The 12,290-nt window shown below is 44.6% G+C and overlaps 1 protein-coding gene across 4 annotated transcripts in view; it reads left to right on the top strand.

Moving 5' to 3' along the window:
• Nucleotides 1–8,619, top strand: part of ntng2b (netrin g2b) — a 105,894-nt gene extending 97,275 nt beyond the window's left edge. For all 4 annotated transcript variants that reach the window (XM_029710072.1, XM_029710070.1, XM_029710073.1 and 1 more), the window contains 3 exons: nucleotides 3,995–4,162; nucleotides 6,100–6,234; nucleotides 7,452–8,619. In XM_029710072.1, coding sequence (XP_029565932.1) covers nucleotides 3,995–4,162; nucleotides 6,100–6,234; nucleotides 7,452–7,678 — 530 coding nt within the window. In that variant the 3' untranslated portion in view covers nucleotides 7,679–8,619. The remainder of the gene's footprint in view (nucleotides 1–3,994; nucleotides 4,163–6,099; nucleotides 6,235–7,451) is intronic.
• Nucleotides 8,620–12,290: the final 3,671 nt, after the last annotated feature.

The following is a 12,290-nucleotide window of genomic DNA, read 5'->3' as shown; positions in this document are numbered from 1 at the left end:
GACATTTTTTGTCACCTTTTCCCAGATCTGTGCCTCGACATAATTCTTTCTCAGAGCTCTACGGTCAATTCCTTCGACCTCATGGCTTGGTTGTTTCTCTGACATGCAGTGTCACCTGTGGGACCTTATATAGACGGGTGTGTGCCTTTCCAAATCATGTCCAATCAATTGAATTTACCACAGGTGGACTCCAATAAAGTTGTATAAACATCAAGGATGATCAACGGAAACAGGATGCACCTGCTTTCAATTTCGAGTCTCATAGCAAAGGGACTGAATACTTATGTAAATAAGGTATTTCTGTTTTTTATTTTTAACGAATTTGCAAAAACCTGTTTTCGCTTTGTCATTATGGGGTATTGTGTGTAGATTGACTCAGGTTGGATCCATGAAACCCATCTAAAACAAAGATTTGTTCATCTCATAAAGGGATTCTCAAGCTCTTGATCTCAGGAGGAGAGCCTGAGGCCAGACAGTTGTATGGGATCATATACAATGATTTCAAAGGTAAGACAATGAACAAGAATAGCTAGCAGGGGAGGGACAGGATGCTTACAGGACACTGGAGCGCCATGAAATCCTGTTTCCTAGGCTTACCATCAGTGGTGCTAGTGGAGTAGCTAGCATTGAGTTAGTGAAGAGTTAGTAGAGTGTTATCGAGTCAGTAGAGTTAGTAGAATGGTTTTGAGTTAGTTGATTAGCATTGAGTCACTAGACTCAGTTGAATAGCATTGACTCAGAGTTAGTTGAATAGCATTGAGTCAGTAGAGTTAGTTGAGTAGCATGGAGTCAGTAGTAGAGTAGTATCGAAGAGAACAGTATGTGGACAGTATTTGGAAATGGTCTCTGTCTGAATGACCAGATTGGTGTCAAAAACTGTGGAAAGATTCCATCTCTCTGCATGTTTTAGTTCTTCCTTCTCTGACTGTCATTTCTCATCATCATGTTGGTATTGTTTGGCTCACAAGGTAAGCATCAAGATTTCCTAGTTACTGTCACTATCTTGTCATTGCTATCACTATTCACCATTAAAACAGGTCAATTAGCTCCCTGTCCAACACTTCTCGTAATGATTTGTGTCAGATATCATTTCGTCCCCCAGATTTAACAACTGTCCACGAATATAGGCCTACGAAACATTCAAAATAACAGTATCTCCCTTGTTACTATTTTCTTTTACAGCCTTCCATAAATAAAGTCCCATCTTGACTTTGCATATATTTGTGGAACTTTGTCCCGGTGCTCTCTCTCTCTGCCGTCTGTGGAGTAACTGGGCAGTTATATATAATTACCGTGTAATGTTTCTCCCCTAACCTTTCTTTTATAGCTGAGAGAAGCATTTTATGTGTGTGTGCCTGTGTTTGTGTGTGCATATGTGTGCGTGTCTGTGTGTGTGTGCACGAGAGAATGTGTGTGTTTTATGTGACTCTCTTCTCACCGGCGGTTCTCCCCTCTCAAAACAGCCCATAAATATTTCAGCGGCGTCATCAACCAAACAATAATAAAATAATAATTTGACGGCTGATTAAACAGCTAAACTTAGACTTTTTAATGTGTATTTAAATATGTATTTGCATAAACATGCTTGGTAAACTCCTCTTTAGAGGACAGCGATGCCTTGTAGCGCACACACACACACACACACACACACACGTCGCAGCTGACTTCTGAAGCTTAATAAAACCTTAATTATGTACAAACCTCAGCCAAGAATATCACAGGAAGGATTCACTCACACACACACTTTGGTTGGGGACGCGCTACATTGAGATTTGGTCTGTAAATACATGAATAAAACCAGGTGATTATGACATATGGGTTTTTAGCTTCCTGGTTTACCATATTAAATTCAACTTAGTTGAAGGAAGTCAACCTCTATAAGTGGACTGCACAGCTTGAGGAGTATAGAACAGACAGTATCATATGTACAAGCAGGTATAGCTTCTGTTCCAAATGGCACCCTATACCCTACATAGTGCACTACTTTTGACCACAGTCCTATGAGCTCTGGTCAAAAGTAGTCCACTACATATGGAATGGGATGCAGTATAGACACTACATAAGCATCAGATCGATAGAGAAGAGATGAAGACCTACTGTATAATGGGAGGTAGAAGTTGTGTCAGGAATGAGGACCTTCTTACACCAAGCCTCTTTATTCTTCCCTGCATTAAAACACAAACAAATCCCTAACCACAACACACACACGGGCGTGCACACACACAACCTCCCCCAAAATACACACACACACCAGTATAGACTGCTGTCAGTAGAGCTTGATAAAGCCCAGTCAGCGTTCCCCTGTCTTGGGGAAGTGGGAAGGGGGGAGTTATCTGAAGTCTGTCTTTAACAAGTTGTGAGTCAGACACTAAGATAAAAGGCATCCTCATCGATTCATTGACTCGCAGATGGACAAACGCAGGGCACGATATTTGCAGCGTTCCCAAATCATTCATACCCTAAAGCTAGCGTAACTGTTTCTTACAATAAGGGCCACGACGACTGGATGTGATTTCAACCAATTCTGGTGGTCCAGAGAGACCGTTTCTCAATGGGATCATTCTCTAGCCTTCTTTGGTCCTAACCATCCTCTAACATTTCCCACCTTTTGTATGCCATGTCTCCACCATACCACAACCTTGCTACAACCATCTCTATGGCTCATTATGTAATACGATACCATACAATATACTGTCCATTTATATGGACATTCATTTTGTGAAGTCAGCATACAAACCAATACGCAACCTCTCTGTTCTCAGACTGTCCCACTGTTCATCACCCCAACTCTCCTCTCTGTTCTCAGACTGTCCCACTGTTCATCACCCCAACTCTCCTCTCTGTTCCCGGACTGTCCCACTGTTCATCACCCCAACTCTCCTCTCTGTTCTCAGACTGTCCCACTGTTCATCACCCCAACTCTCCTCTCTGTTCCCGGACTGTCCCACTGTTCATCACCCCAACTCTCCTCTCTGTTCCCAGACTGTCCCACTGTTCATCACCCCAACTCTCCTCTCTGTTCCCAGACTGTCCCACTGTTCATCACCCCAACTCTCCTCTCTGTTCCCAGACTGTCCCACTGTTCATCACCCCAACTCTCCTCTCTGTTCCCAGACTGTCCCACTGTTCATCACCCCAACTCTCCTCTCTGTTCTCAGACTGTCCCACTGTTCATCACCCCAACTCTCCTCTCTGTTCCCAGACTGTCCCACTGTTCATCACCCCAACTCTCCTCTCTGTTCTCGGACTGTTCCACTGTTCATCACCCCAACTCTCCTCTCTGTTCCCGGACTGTCCCACTGTTCATCACCCCAACTCTCCTCTCTGTTCTCAGACTGTCCCACTGTTCATCACCCCAACTCTCCTCTCTGTTCTCAGACTGTCCCACTGTTCATCACCCCAACTCTCCTCTCTGTTCCCGGACTGTCCCACTGTTCATCACCCCAACTCTCCTCTCTGTTCCCGGACTGTCCCACTGTTCATCACCCCAACTCTCCTCTCTGTTCCCGGACTGTCCCACTGTTCATCACCCCAACTCTCCTCTCTGTTCCCGGACTGTCCCACTGTTCATCACCCCAACTCTCCTCTCTGTTCTCAGACTGTCCCACTGTTCATCACCCCAACTCTCCTCTCTGTTCCCAGACTGTGAGTGCTACGGCCACTCTAACTATCCTCTCTGTCCCCAGACTGTGAGTGCTACGACCACTCTAACTATCCTCTCTGTTCCCAGACTGTGAGTGCTACGACCACTCTAACTATCCTCTCTGTCTCCAGACTGTGAGTGCTACGACCACTCTAACTATCCTCTCTGTCCCCAGACTGTGAGTGCTACGACCACTCTAACTATCCTCTCTGTTCCCAGACTGTGAGTGCTACGACCACTCTAACTATCCTCTCTGTTCCCAGACTGTGAGTGCTACGACCACTCTAACTATCCTCTCTGTTCCCAGACTGTGAGTGCTACGACCACTCTAACTATCCTCTCTGTTCCCAGACTGTGAGTGCTACGGCCACTCTAACCGCTGCAGCTACATAGACTACCTGAACATCGTGACGTGCGTCAGCTGCAAGCACAATACCAGAGGACAGAACTGCCAGCACTGCAGACTGGGCTACTTCAGAAACGCGTCCGCCGAACTAGACGACGAGGGTGTCTGCATCGGTCAGTCAATGTGTGTGTGTGTCTGCATTTATTGCAGAATAATCATTAGGCATTATGTGTGTTACACAAACAGTGTGAAATGTTGATCCACCAAGACGTCATTGATCAGAAATACAGTTTAGCGAGATCAGCATCTCCAAACAAACTGCCAGAAAAAACTGCTAAACAGATAAAAACACTGACTCACTGAGATCAGACTATTAATCCTCCTGGATTCTCTGTGGAGCTGAATGTAGATCAGACTATTAATCCTCCTGGATTCTCTGTGGAGCTGAATGTAGATCAGACTATTAATCCTCCTGGATTCTCTGTGGAGCTGAATGTAGATCAGACTATTAATCCTCCTGGATTCTCTATGGAACTGACTGTAGATCAGACTATTAATCCTCCTGGATTCTCTATGGAGCTCAATGTAGATCAGACTATTAATCCTCCTGGATTCTCTGTGGAGCTGAATGTAGATCAGACTATTAATCCTCCTGGATTCTCTATGGAACTGACTGTAGATCAGACTATTAATCCTCCTGGATTCTCTATGGAGCTCAATGTAGATCAGACTATTAATCCTCCTGGATTCTCTGTGGAGCTGAATGTAGATCAGACTATTAATCCTCCTGGATTCTCTGTGGAGCTGAATGTAGATCAGACTATTAACCCTCCTGGATTCTCTATGGAACTGAATGTAGATCAGACTATTAATACTCCTGGATTCTCTATGGAGCTGAATGTAGATCAGACTATTTATCCTCCTGGATTCTCTGTGGAGCTGACTGTAGCTAAGACTATTAATCCTCCTGGATTCTCTATGGAGCTGAATGTAGATCAGACTATTAATCCTCCTGGATTCTCTGTGGAGCTGAATGTAGATCAGACTATTAATCCTCCTGGATTCTCTATGGAACTGACTGTAGATCAGACTATTAATCCTCCTGGATTCTCTATGGAGCTGAATGTAGATCAGACTATTAATCCTCCTGGATTCTCTGTGTAGCTGAATGTAGATCAGACTATTAATCCTCCTGGATTCTCTATGGAGCTGACTGTAGTGTTGATGTAGTCCATCTGCAGGTGAGAGGTGGGGTGCTGGAGGACGGTAGGAGGGGGGCTGAAGGAGGGTAGGAGGGGGCTGAAGGAGGGTAGAAGGCGGGTGGGAAGAAGGTAGGAGGAGAGCTGGAGGAGGGTAGGAGGTAGGAGGGCTGGAGGAGGGTAGCAGGAGGGTAGGAGAAGAGCTGGAAGAGGGTAGAAGGTAGGAGGGCTGGAGGAGGGTAGCAGGAGGGTGGGAAGAGGGTAGGAGGAGAGCTGGAGGAGGGTAGAAGGTAGAATGGCTGGAGGAGGGTAGCAGGAGGGTGGGATGAGGGTAGGAGGAGAGCTGGAGGAGGGTAGAAGGTAGGAGGGCTGGAGGAGGGTAGCAGGAGGGTGGGAAGAGGGTAGGCGGAGAGCTGGAGGAGGGTAGAAGGTAGGAGGGCTGGAGGAGGGTAGCAGGAGGGTGGGAAGAGGGTAGGAGGAGAGCTGGAGGAGGGTAGAAGGTAGGAGGGCTGGAGGAGGGTAGCTGGGGGGTGGGAAGAGGGTAGGAGGAGAGCTGGAGGAGGGTAGAAGGTAGGAGGGCTGGAGGAGGGTAGCTGGGGGGTGGGAAGAGGGTAGGAGGAGAGCTGGAGGAGGGTAGAAGGGGGGCACAAGGGGAGTCGGGAGGATAATCCTGTCACAGTGGAGGCAGGTCCAGGCCTTGGAGTCAGCACAAATGAGGGCCCCATTAGCTCACCTGCCAGGCTACTGGCACACAGAGACTGGCATTGAATCAATACAGGAGAGGCAGAGAGAGAGATTTACACATGCACACATACACCAAATTAACTGAACTTACAAATAGATCTATTTTCTAACATGCCTGCCTCCTTCCATCTTTCTCCATTCCTCTACCTCCATCCCCCCCTCCCCAGAGTGTAACTGTAACCAGATGGGTTCTGTCCATGACCGGTGTAATGGGACAGGCTTTTGCCAGTGTAAAGACGGCGCTACGGGGTCCAAGTGTGACGACTGTTTCCCTGGGTACTACTGGAAACAAGGCTGTTACTGTGAGTATACAGGAGGAGGGGGGAGATATGCACTTGGGTGTGTGTGTGGTGTAGATATGTGTGGGGGGGAAAGATAGTGTATGTATGTGGGGGGGGGGGGGGGGTGTGTGTGTATGTGTGGGGAATATGTCACACGACAGTCATAGTAGCCTTTAGCATCCCCTGCTCCTTTCATTAACACCTTAACCCTTCTTCCCCCTATCATATACCATAGAGTCAGGGCCAGTCTCAAACACATACAGCCCCAGCCTCCTTTTCTCTCTGAGGCTGGCTTTGGAATCCCTCCTTACTGCTGTTTGTTAGTTAGCCAATTGGGTCAATCAGTAGAGCACAGTGGATCCCATATTGGATTAGGTGAGAGAGTAAAAATGTTTTCGGTGGCATAAACATGCAATGGAATGATACACACAGAGAGATCCAGAACATAAAAGCTTTGAGCATGCTTTTGTCATCATGCCCTACAAATCTTCACAGGTCTTTACGTCACACACCCGTACGCACGCACATGCACACACATGATGCATGCACACACGCTGATACACACACACACACACACACACACACACACACACACACCTTCTCTCGTAAACACACTGCGCCAAATATCTTGTACAGTATAAAAACTACCAGCATGTTATTCCCCACCCCGTTTACAGCTTTTTCCTTCAGCCTATGATTTACAGACAACTAAGAAATGTATAAGAGTCTTCTGAACAAAAATAGAGACATTACTCTGATTCAGAGAAAGTGCATGCTCCAAAACAAACTGGAAAAAATATGGCAGAAAAGAGAAGGCAGGTGCTATTCGTTGCCGAGCTCGAGGATAGGATAATTAATATTTTCTTCTTTCTTCCCCCTCTCTCTCTCTCTATCGATATACTTTCATTGCTCCCTTCATCTCTCTTCCCCATCTTGTTCTTTCTGTGGCAATACTCCTCTTCTCATCTTCCCCCGATCGCTCTCTACTATCTTACTCCTCTCTTTATTCTCTTTGCTCTTTACTCCCCCATCCTCCTTTTATCTTTCATGGAACCTTGTTTTGCCACTATCTCCATCTCTTTCCCGCATCCCTTTTTCTCATTCGCTTTCAATCACCTTCCTCAACCTCCTCTCTCGCTTTCATCCTCTTCTTCTCTCCCTACACCTTCTCTACCTCCATCCTCACCTTCTCGATCACTTCCTTCACCTCTTTCTGCTTCTCCCCCTCTCTCTCACAGCCAATGTGTGTGACGAGGAGCTGCTCCTATGTCAGAACGGCGGGACCTGCTCCCAGAACCAGAAGTGTATCTGTCCCCCAGAGTTTAAGGGCGTGCTGTGCCAACAGTCACGCTGCGAGGGGGACAAGGCCTGCAACACGGCCGGCACCGCCCACCTCCACTTCCTCGCCCCCCTACTGCTCTGCGTCCTGCTACCCCACCTTCTGGCCACTTTAACTGCACACTGAGTCACCTGCTGCCCCCTCAAACACAGGGGGAACTGTTGTGTGTGTGGATCCTTAGAGAGGGAAGGTTGGGAAAGGTCTGCAAATACACCCCCCCCCCCCACACACACACACACACACCTCACTGACTCGGGGAACGTGTGAGAGTAAAACAAGAGAATGACTTCAGAAAGAACAGAGGAAGGTGGAGGAAAATCAGACAACCAAACCCCCTGTCTCTCTCCCTTTAATCTTGAGCTGGAGGAATCTCGATCTCATACCAAAAAGCATAATTATTATTAAATGAGCAAACGACTGTTCGTTTAACACTTTAAATCACTACTGTTCACTATGAAGAAAAGGGAGGGAGGAATTGCTGATGTAACACAAGTACATTTCCTTTGTCTTAATTCATTGAGTTAATGTGCCCCTCTACTCTTGAGACCCTGCACTTACTGCTCCAGACAGACAGACAGGGAGTGTGTTTGGCTAGACTTGCGGAGGGCTGGGCTGGGAGGGGATTCGCTGCTGACGTCTATGTAGAATATACTGTAAACCAGGTTTCACATCTCCGACTCAAAATAACACACTTGTTTTCACCTTTTCCATTTTTTTATTTTTATTTCATCATCTTCTTCAGTCGTTATTGCATGTTACGTGCCCACCGACAGACGCTGAGATTATACATAATTATTACAATATCCAGAGGGTTATCAATATTAAGATTTTAGTCACTATTATGGTTGTTATAGCAATGAGTCGCCACAGTTTAGCAAGATTGTATCTTCACACAGTATTCAGGAGTAAAACAGAATTTAAACTTATCAGTCTGAAAGGAGAGAAAAAAGAAATCGACAAAGTATCAATATAATATGACATTATTTGAATAGTTTTTGTAGAGATTATTTTTGTTTGAAGTTATAATAAATGAACTATTCCAGAGGAGCATTTTATTACACTGTAAACTTTACAGTCAATGTGTTTGTTATTTGCTTTTACTTGTGCATTCTTTCAAGAGAACAAATGTGTCACTACCAAACAAAACTGGCAGTTGTCTATTCCAGAGTGGAAGTGTCTAGGTTGCTGAAAAGTCAAAAAAGATTACCTAATTTATTGGTAGGGGAGTGGGGTAAGTTTCTAGGAAACCGTACACAAAATTAATCATGTGACCAAATATCTAGAAAGAGGTCATCATTTCATAGAGACTGTGAAGGAAAAATCCACATGGAAAAAATGGTAAGCAAGTTAGGTAAAATAAAAAATAGATTGTCACAAAGTCAGATGAATATGTTTCATGATGCTTGTGTCTAAACCAAAGTAGATAGTTTTACGATTGTTTTGTTCATCAGTTGGGTTCTCTACAAGCTACAAAATGAGGTGCTAAACCTAGCATGAAAGTACATCCTTGTAGTTGTGTGGGCTAATATAGTCAGAATGTTTGCCTTGGGGTAAGTTGAGCCAATGGCCAATAATGATTACATTTGGTCAGTTTTAGGGATGCACCGATATGACATTTTTGGCCTATACCGATATCTGACATTTTCCTTGCCAAAAACCCTATACCGATAACCAATATTTAACATTTTAGAGGGTCCTATTAAGCATTCTACCACAGTTAAATAGTTGAAACACACACACACACACCAAAAAGTTATTTTGTTGGCATTTACATATGTCCCCATTACCAGTAAAAAATAAGCAAAATCTATTTCACTTACTTGCTGTGCTGTTTCATTGTTCATTTGTTCAGTCGTTTCATCATATTTTTCGTGGCATCATTACATCATCTACCTATGTTATATAGGTATGCACGTCAGCTTTGACATCGGTTTTGCACATCGGCGTTAAATTAATATCGTTCGATTCCGAAATGCTCACCGATATATTGTGCATCCCTAATGACTTTTATGCATAATATGCATAGTATTTTTGCAATGCGTCATGCATATTAACATATTACAGTGCATCAGGCCCTCTGTATACAAAAGTAAAACAAGCAGGCTTTTAGCCACCCTTGTGGTTCTTGAGAGAGCAGCCAATGAAGTAACATAAGAGAATATGTCCCCTTGAGCAGCAGCAAGGGATAAAATATACAAAATAGAATGACACTGAAGAGGCACAATGACCAAAAAAAACTAAGCTAACATGTACAGAGGGGAAAAAGTATTTGATCCCCTGCTGATTTTGGACATTTGCCCACTGACAAAGAAATGATCAGTCTATAATTTTTATGGTAGGTTTATTTGAACAGTAAGAGACAGAATAACAACAAAAATCCAGAAAAACCCATGTCAAAAATGTTATAAAATGATTTGCAGGTTAATGAGGGAAATAAGTATTTGACCCCTCTGCACAACATGACTTAGTACTTGGTGGCAAAACCCTTGTTGGCAATCAGAGGTCAGATGTTTCTTGTAGTTGGCCACCAGGTTTGCACACATCTCAGGAGGGATTTTGTCCCACTCCTCTTTGCAGATCTTCTCCAAGTCATTAAGGTTTTGAGGCTGACGTTTGGCAACTCGAACCTTCAGCTCCCTCCACAGATTTTCTATGGGATTAAGGTCTGGAGACTGGCTAGGCCACTCCAGGACCTTAATGTGCTTCTTCTTGAGCCACTCCTTTGTTGCCTTGGCCATGTGTTTTGGGTCATTGTCATGCTGGAATACCCATCCACGACCCATTTTCAATGCCCTGGCTGAGGGAAGGAGGTTCTCACCCAAGATTTGACGGTACATGGCCCTGTCCATCGTCCCTTTGATGCGGTGAAGTTGTCCTGTCCCCTTAGCAGAAAAACACCCCCAAAGCATAATGTTTCCACCTCCATGTTTGACGGTGGGGATGGTGTTCTTGGGGTCATAGGCAGCATTCCTCCTCCTCCAAACATGGCGAGTTGAGTTGATGCCAAAGAGGTCCATTGGTCTCATCTGACCACAACACTTTCACCCAGTTGTCCTCTGAATCGTTCAGATGTACATTGGAAAACTTCAGACGGGCATGTATATGTGCTTTCTTGAGCAGCGGGACCTTGCGAGCGCTGCATGATTTCAGTTCTTCACGGCGTAGTGTGTTACCAATTGTTTTCTTGGTGACTATGGTCCCAGCTGCCTTGAGATCATTGACAATATCCTCCCGTGTAGTTCTGGGCTGATTCCTCACCGTTCTCATGATCATTGCAACTCCACAAGGTGAGATCTTGCATGGAGCCCCAGGCCGAGGGAGATTGACAGTTCTTTTGTGTTTCTTCCATTTGCGAATAATCGCACCAACTGTTGTCACCTTCTCACCAAGCTGCTTGGCGATGGTCTTGTAGCCCATTCCAGCCTTGTGTACGTCTACAATCTTGTCCCTGACATCCTTGGAGAGCTCCTTGGTCTTGGCCATGGTGGAGAGTTTGGAATCTGATTGATTGATTGCTTCTGTGGACAGGTGTCTTTTATACAGGTAACAAGCTGAGATTAGGAGCATTCCCTTTAAGAGTGTGCTCCTAATCTCAGCTCGTTACCTGTATAAAAGACACCTGGGAGCCAGAAATCTTTCTGATTGAGAGGGGGTCAAATACTTTTTTCCCTCATTAAAATGCAAACCAATTTATAACATTTTTGACATGTGTTTTTCTGGATTTTTTTGTTGTTATTCTGTCTCTCACTGTCCAAATAAACCTACCATTAAAATTATAGACTGATCCTTTCTTTGTCAGTGGGCAAACGTACAAAATCAGCAGGGGATCAAATACATTTTCCCCTCACTGTACCTGTGTGAAAGAGAGGCTAGGATAGAGTAGCAGAGGCACACAAGGTCTTATCTGATGACATGGAGTCTGAGCTTGATGAACGTGTCAATCATTTCAGACTGATTTCATGGGCTTAGTAGCCTCAAAATGCAGAGAACTTGCACACTGAAACAACATCCTTGTCCCAGACAACTGGTCAAGAAATGGAAAGGTAAGTGATTTTGAACAGAGATCTATATCTGAATGTAGCCATACATTTAAGATATACGATATAGCACACCCACATTCCATGAATTCAACTTTGACTTATCAGCACCATGCCCCAATGTCACAGGACATCATCACACGCTTACCCCAAGGCGGACCAATGCTAAACTTACCCCATACCCGGGGTAAGTTGTGCCGATAGACCACTCTGTTTAGACAACCGTTTTCAAAACTGTTAATGTTTACATGAATTCTGATGATTTCCAGGGATATACAACATCCTGAAATGCACTACATGACCAAAAGTATGTGGATACCTGGTCGTGGAACATCTCATTCTAAAACCATGGGCATTAATATGGAGTCGGTCCCCCCCTTTGCTGTTATAACATCCTCCACTCGTATTTTATTTAACCTTTATTTAACCAGGTAGGTTAGTTGAGAACAAGTTCTCATTTACAACTGTGACCTGGCCAAGATAAAGCAAAGCAGTTCGACACATAAAACAACACAGAGTTACACATGGAAAAAACAAACGTACAGTCAATAATACAGTAGAAAAAAGAAAAATCTAAATACAGTGAGTGCAAATGAGGTAAGATAAGGGAGGTAAGGCAATAAATAGGCCATGGTGGCGAAGTAATTACAATATAGCAATTAGACACTGGAATGGTAGACGTGCAGAAGATGAATGTGCAA

This window comes from Salmo trutta, chromosome 23 (genome assembly GCF_901001165.1).
Source record: "Salmo trutta chromosome 23, fSalTru1.1, whole genome shotgun sequence".
In the NCBI taxonomy this organism is placed as follows: domain Eukaryota; kingdom Metazoa; phylum Chordata; class Actinopteri; order Salmoniformes; family Salmonidae; genus Salmo; species Salmo trutta.
Note: the sequence above shows the minus strand (reverse complement) of the source record. Positions and strands in the feature narration are given on the sequence as shown.